Source organism: Montipora foliosa, chromosome 12, assembly GCF_036669935.1.
Source record: "Montipora foliosa isolate CH-2021 chromosome 12, ASM3666993v2, whole genome shotgun sequence".
NCBI lineage: Eukaryota > Metazoa > Cnidaria > Anthozoa > Scleractinia > Acroporidae > Montipora > Montipora foliosa.
In genome coordinates this window covers 2174405-2181904 of record NC_090880.1, presented here as the reverse complement: position 1 = coordinate 2181904, position 7500 = coordinate 2174405, and the positions used below count along the sequence as shown (strand labels likewise).

Here is a 7500-nt window from a genome sequence, read left to right as displayed (position 1 = left end):
CCGGAGCAGTTACTGTACATGGCATTGTGTTACAGGTGCATGAGCAGGTTGAATGAAGAATGGAGGACAAGTTTGAAAACCCAGAGATGTATCCAAGGTGCAACATTACATCATGGGAAACAATAATTTTTTTTTTCTCTCAGATGAACAGAACATCTGCCAAAGGGTCCAACACTGGATGCAGAAAAAAATCATGCAAATACAAAACATCTTTCATGTAAACACATTAGATATTAGCTGATGAATTTGCTGTTTAGGTTCCATTAAGCTCTATATGTACATGTATGTTAACCAGAAACAAAAATACAAATTATTAATATGATCCTGCTTTAATTTACATAACCTTAATTATTAATTAAAATACTAATTGCAGTCTAAGAGACAAAACTAGTGGTTCCATGTTGGAAGGGATGTGCTGCGAGTAGTTTCAATTGAGATTTTACAGTTAAGTACAACAACAATAGACATGATGTAGCTGATCAGCAGTTAGGGCATACACTGTTATGGACAATTTAAAGGAGACGGCCAGTCAATAACCAGTTTTCTTAACCACTTTGTATCAATATCAACTTAACACTGCCACTAAAGGAAGTTTTAAATTCAAAGTACACGAGTGCAACCGCACAGTGGCACCAATGAATGAAAAGCAAAATGTGCAGGAATGCATGATACCCACATAGTAACGAAAATATCCTCACAATAATCCCAAAACTATCCAACACTCGTCTACTTCTTCAGCCGGGCACCAGCCCACCCTATCCAACCTTACTTAACTTCTGTTTTAACAGGTGTTTTTCTTTGGCAACCATTTCCCGAAGTTATATCATAATAATTATTTATAATAACTTTGCTTGATTGACAGCTCTAACTTGTAAACTTGTATCACAAAACAATCTGAAATCTGAATCTGATATCTGATTATGCTTTTAACCATTTGGGACAAAATAAAATATGTAACTGAAACACAACAGTTGCTTCTCTTTGATGGCAGGTAACTATATCTCATATCTCTCTGTTAGAGATCTTGTCCCTCCACCATATACCCAACAGATTCTTTTCACACTGACTATCAAGCAAGTCAAAGTCTACCATGAGTGACCTCCATGCTTTGGGTCTCTGCTCCACGCTTCTCAACAATTGGCAGAACACAACTTATGCAAAAAAGCAGCCTCGTTTGAAGGCTGATCAATCTGCTGTGTGCAGGAATGGCACAGTGGTGAGAGCACTTGCATCCCACCAATGTGGGCCGGGTTTGATTCTCAGACTTCGCGTCATGTCATTGTGGCTTGAGTTTAACTTGTTGGTTCGTTTGAGAGGTTTTTCTTGATTTGATTTGCATTAATTTGTTGATTTCAGGAAAGTCAACTGACTTCTTCAAGGTCACTACCACAAAATTTAATTGTCACTAGTCCCCCTTGATTTCCAAAATTCTTTTTTTCTTCTTAGTCATCATCAGTCCTCAGAGACCAAGATCAGCAAACCTCTTAAAAAATATCACTGTCCACAGATTGAAGCTGTAAAATTGCTGTTGTGCGTTTATCGTTGTCAAGGCACGACACTTGTAAATGGTTTGAACCCAGGAGTCATATCATAATTAAAGTAGTACCATCGTCCCGGTGAGTGCAGTCCTGTAACTCACATGTTTTCATGTCAACAAAAAGCAAAATGATAGTGAAGTTTCTTGACTTAAAATCTCTCCAATCTTAAGATAGGGAATTGTGAGACTCGAAAAAGGCAGGAAAAGTTCCCAATCGGAACTTTTGAGAATCAGGCCCCAGGACCCCAGAATTTTTTCACTGGATCCACACTTTATTTGTAAAAGGAAGTCAGGAGGACTCTCAAATTTGAAAAAGCTTGGATACATCTCAGGAAACCATTCATTCATGGGGATTGTTCCTGACAATCTGCAAGTCTGAAATTCAGCAATATTAACCCAATGACTCCTGGGAGTGAGATTTAACATAATTATTAATTTTTACTCAGTCTAATGCCCAACGATTTTAGTCGACGTCAACTGGGGGTGTCCTAAGAAGCTTGAGTGGTCAACGGGTTAATTAACAACCTACAGTAGGAAGAATAATGATAACAACAACACTGAATTCAATTTTAAACTCACAGCAATCTGACTCAAGCCAGCAAGTCGCACAGTTAAGGTTGATGAAGTGAAGTATTTAAAGGCCAGATCCAAGCTATCCCTAAAAGTTAAAAAATAGGTATGCATTACACAGTCTTATTGTGTTTGACAGCACACTGTATCAACTGCTGTGTCAACTCAGCTGGCTTTTTAGAGAGGATTCAACTTGTGTGTGCAATGATATTATATTATGTCTTTGTGAGAACTTGATATTGTTGTCATTGTTAAAGACTGGTGTAATTTTATCATGTTATGAGTCAATACTCTTGATAGCGCATTAAAAGGATCACCACTCTATAACTCAATTATCATTTATTTACTCAAAGAGAGGATGATCCTAAATGTCACGAACAAGGAAGAAAAATTTACTTAAAATTGATAATCTGTGATTTTTCTGATCTAATTCATGATTTTCATTTGATCTGGATTTCTTGATGATTTCCTAGTTATTTACATGATTAACAGCGAGTTTCAACAAAGTTTCAACAGTTAACAGTGGTTAACACAACATCTTGAAGGAGAGGACTCTTTCAATTGTTTGTTAACACGAACGATGCCTGTTAACCATTAAAAAATCTTGGTAGCCATTGCTATACTCCTACAGCTCCTTTCTAATGACATGTTAATAATCGACTCATAATTGCTGAAAGACTTTATAGACCCTAAATAAAGTTGCTGGAAGACTTAGGACACTGAGGAAGTTCCTTATGTCACTCCCTTGGGATTTACTTTCCATGACTTTGACGATCATCAATTTCTCCATTTTTAACAAACATTATGGGGCCTTTACTGTACCAGTGAAAGATTGTAGTCTTTCAGTTGAACTGATTTAGATTGTAGTCTTTCAGTTGAACTGATTTAGTAGTCTTTCAATTGAACTGATTTAACAGTTGGTTTATTTTTCAAATACACTGTAGGAGAAACACTGAGTACGAACGATCGGTTCACAAGCTTATTTAAACGTAATGTATTTTTTCAAGCTTTCTTTTTGCTACCGTCCTAGTTGCGTTCATTGCACTTGAAGGTAATGGTTTCCGTGAAGTTCAATTACACTCGCAGTACTTTAATATTTGTATGCGTATTTATATATTTCCACAGCGCATTCAATTTTACTAGTACCCTTGCTAAGCACTCACATTTTGACTCGCGAGAATGCAAATGCATAACCCACAGAGGAAACAAAATTAATGCTTCTGTGGAATATTTTGCAAAGGCTTTGTCCCTTTCATGCTTTATCCAAAGAAGAAGTTGATGCATTGACACGACCAGGGGAGATCTACACAGCGCTGATTGCTTCCTAAGTAACCAGCATGTCATTTCCAGATGACAGTTTCTTAACAAAGGGAAAGGACTGTGTGGCTTGTTTCATCAGACGCTCGTGGGCGAGACACCCATCATGAATCCCTGAGTGTCTGCGTGGAAGGCTAGCTTGAACTTATCCCGGCCTAAGACTATCCTATGGTCATTGAAGCATTAATTTAAGTTAACATATTTACTAATTCAAAGGAATGAATATTTCTGAATTTCAAGCTCAACTGCTGAATAACCTGCCACTTACCGGTATTTTGAATACAACATGTGCTGCCCTACAACCATTAATTTCCTGGCTATTCTACAGAAGCAATGTTTATGCATGACACATGGTAATTATTTCTACGGACGAATCATTTTTTCACTGAGATTTTAAAAATGGTGGTACAAATATCATATAAAATAGCGTTGTAATGCATTTTCAATGCATTTTAAATGCGTTGATAATGCATCACAATGCATTGATAATGGTTCTCAACACATTTGTAATGTTATTCAGTCCATTGTAAAAACGTTGACAATGTTCAACAAATGTTTAAGAATGGATGAAAAACGCGTTGCCAACGCGTTGGCAACTTTTTCCAATGTTTGATACAAATTCTGCACAAAACGTTGAAAACAAAGCTAAACACATTGTCAACACAACCAATAGCGGTTTATTTACCAGCAACAAATTCAGTTGAACATCAAAATTCTGCATCTGAGAGAATTTGATTTTGTTTGATTAATAAAGAGCAATTTGTCGCAACTTACATTAAAACTTTTCCGAAGCAACAGCCAATATACCCACCAGAAGTATAAACGTTGAAAAAGAAAATGTTGGCATGATTTGTTTGGCGCTTCGCCCCCAAGCTTGCCACTAAATAGTTCAATATTTTTTCTGTCATAAATTTTACGTAAACTTTTCGATTTCATTGGCTTCGAAAATAAAGAGTAAGCTTCAAAAAGTCTTTGAAATGCATCAAGCTGTTCACGATTAAATGCAACCGACGGTATAGCAATTTCCATCGTTCTTAACTCATCATCCCAAGTCACGCACACCACGCATTTGACAAACATATTTTTTTATCAACGTAGCCTTGCCTCGCTCTTGGCAAACGATTGCGTTTCAGGAAATGTCACTCCTATTTAGTATTTTAAGTATTTCTGATGACTCCTTCACTTGCTAATCAAGGGAATGGTTATTAATATAAAATTTGTGATCACTCGTGCGCAACGTTGACATTCCTTTGTTTAATGTTTAATTCATGTGCCATACAAATCATGTTTGTGATGTTGCGGTATTTTGTTGCAGTTGCCAATTGAAATTCTCAGGATCAATTTATCGGCCCGATTTTTCGTATTGGTTACACATAAAGTGTTCTTTATTTTAAGACTTACAGTGAACACACAAAGCAATTTGGTCATTGGGCCAAGTCAGATGGCACTCGTTGTAAGGTAAACATTAAGAGGAGTTAAACATGTTGGGGGTACGAGCAATCTTGTGCATATGTATGACGAGATTCGCAGAACGGAAAGGAGCAGTGGTATTTGAAGCCAAAATATTATCTGTGGACTTAAATGCTTATAGTAAGATGAAAGCAATGAAGTATCTGTCCTTCATTCCGGAAACAAGAGAACTTGCCGACACATCTTTGCCTGTGGAATGTCACACTTCTACTTGTGGGAATCGTCATGAAACTACAGGCCCAGGTTGCTCGAAGCATGGTTAGCGCTATTAAACCATCGTTAAATATCATGCAAGCCTATAGGTTTTGGCACCCATAAGATACTTTAAACTTGCAGCTACATGTATTTGTATGGTGTTAGGCAACAAGTTTTAATTTAACTCATGTCAGGACACTGCATGCATGCAGATCCGAACAACCACAGCGTTGATTTTTACATGTTTCATGTGTGAGTCCTTACCCGAGTTAGCAAGGTTCCTGTATTCATCCATTTTTGTTGATAACCTACGTACTGTACGGAACACAAGTTTCGTCCGATGCCCTTCTACAATTTAGGGATGTATATTTAATTTAAAGGCTCTCTCAAACCAGTCGCCGATGGCAAAAGTATTAATTTTGACAAGGATTGGAGCCATTTTATTTCTATTCTAAAAATCCTACACTGCACAGTTAATGTATACATGTATACACGTACACAATATCTCTTGTCAAAAGGATAAACAATAAAGCATAACACCAAAAATAATATTAAAGTTTTTCACAAAGGAACGGTTGATTTGAATTCAGTTAAATTTGAGACTCGATCGATTGTTCAAATCGAATGTCATTTGAAACACACGCATGTATCAAACAGTCTTTTTACCGCCGTAATTTCGTTCAACACCGTAAGAACTGAAACCAAAAAGGTAAGTAACAGCAGCCATAGGATAGTTGAGTTTTACACTTAGCCGCGTTCTCTGCAAAATTACAGGAAAACTCCATGTATTTGTTGTTTCTGCTCAAATTCAAACCGATACGTACGTGCTAGAGTTGCATAACAATTCGTTGTAAAGATTTCGTAGTAACTAATAGCAGCGGTGCTATGAATGATTCCAAACGACCCGTGGCGGTTTCATTAAACGCGTTGTCAATGTTTGACAACGCATTGACAATGTTTTGAAATGATTTTGAAATGGATTTGCAATGCATTTCGGTTCCGTTGAAAAACATTGCCAACGTTTTAAAACGTAATGGAAATGCTCTTCAACGCATTTTCAATGCGTTGAAAATGCATTACAACGAAAAAACGCTTCAACGCTATTTTCGTTAAGCCTGCTTTTCCCAAATAGGGTCACATTTTACTTTCCTTTGTCTTATAGACATTATCATAACCTCAAAAAAAGGAGGTAAAAAACAAACTAGTTTTTGTAACTACAACATGGACAAGGTTAACATCATCATTGAAGGTACATGTACGTACTTATCACAGATGGGTCCAGATTCAACAGGTCCTTTTACAGCACTCCACATAGAATCCACCATAAGACGACCATCAGGCTGCCTCAGGTCTTTGTCAGTTAGTTTGCAAAGGTACCTGAAAGTAACAGGTACACAAAAACATGGTCTCTTTACTCTACAATGGGTGGTGCAAAATTTCAATCCATCTTTAACCTCCTCACTTCCCAGGCACCCAAGGATTCCCCCAGTTGATGAGTAAAAATTAATGGTCTGGCATTTGACAGAGTAAGACCTGTTAAGCCTCACTCCTAGGGGTCAATGGGTTAACTCGCCAACTTTGTCAAATGGCATTTAAGGACGGTGCGTACTAATTCAAAGGTATTTTTGCGTGGTTTACTGAATAATTTTATGTGAAAAAAGTAGATCTTAACAAGTGTTATGGAAATCCAAAAAGAAAATTGGGGGTAACCCACATTTTTCAAAGATAATTACAAAGCAATGTATGGCGTTCTTTTCCAAATTGAAGCATAGTTAACTGTATCTCTGAAAAATGCGTGGTTACATCCAATTTTCTTTTTGGATACCAAGAGCACTTGCTAAGTTCTCATTTCTCCGCATAGTTTTGAAGTGCGCACAAACATCCCTGTATTAATAAGCACCACCCATCAGAAATCCAAGTATCTCGAGATGCGACATATGCCAATAACAATTACAGTAGGCATCATTCTTATGTTATCAGTCACATCCTAGCGAAGAAACAGACACTCGTACCTTAGTTCATTTCCATTTCGAAGATCTTGAAATTATTTTCTTTTAGCTTCAGAAACGTTTCGAAAAAAAGTGAAATTCATTCATATTTGACAAAACTTACAAAGACTGCTAAGGCAATTCATGCAGAAGAACCGACTGATAATATAATTATGCACATGTTAATTCTTCTGTTTCCAACGCAATGAAATGTGACACTTGTTTTTGAAACGCGATGAAACACTGTTGTTTGAAACACATTTGAAACATGTTTGAAACTGTTTGAAACAGGTTTAAATTTGTTTGAAACACTGTTTTGAAACGCGTCTCTGGGAAGAAATGGTCTAAGCATCCTTTTCATCTGGATGGTCACATTTGCATAGTGTGGTGTTAACTTGCTTTTGAGTAGTTCTGTATGGTAAA

At 37.0% G+C, this 7500-nt stretch overlaps 1 protein-coding gene across 2 annotated transcripts in view; it reads right to left on the bottom strand.

Moving 5' to 3' along the window:
• The window catches only part of LOC137979214 (ubiquitin carboxyl-terminal hydrolase 34-like), a 113819-nt gene that overhangs the window by 94957 nt on the left and 11362 nt on the right, over nt 1-7500 (bottom strand). For both annotated transcript variants that reach the window (XM_068826418.1, XM_068826417.1), the window contains exons 7-8: nt 6353-6466; nt 2117-2195 (exon numbers count right to left, since the gene is read on the bottom strand). In XM_068826418.1, the coding sequence (XP_068682519.1) occupies nt 2117-2195; nt 6353-6466 (193 nt within the window). The remainder of the gene's footprint in view (nt 1-2116; nt 2196-6352; nt 6467-7500) is intronic.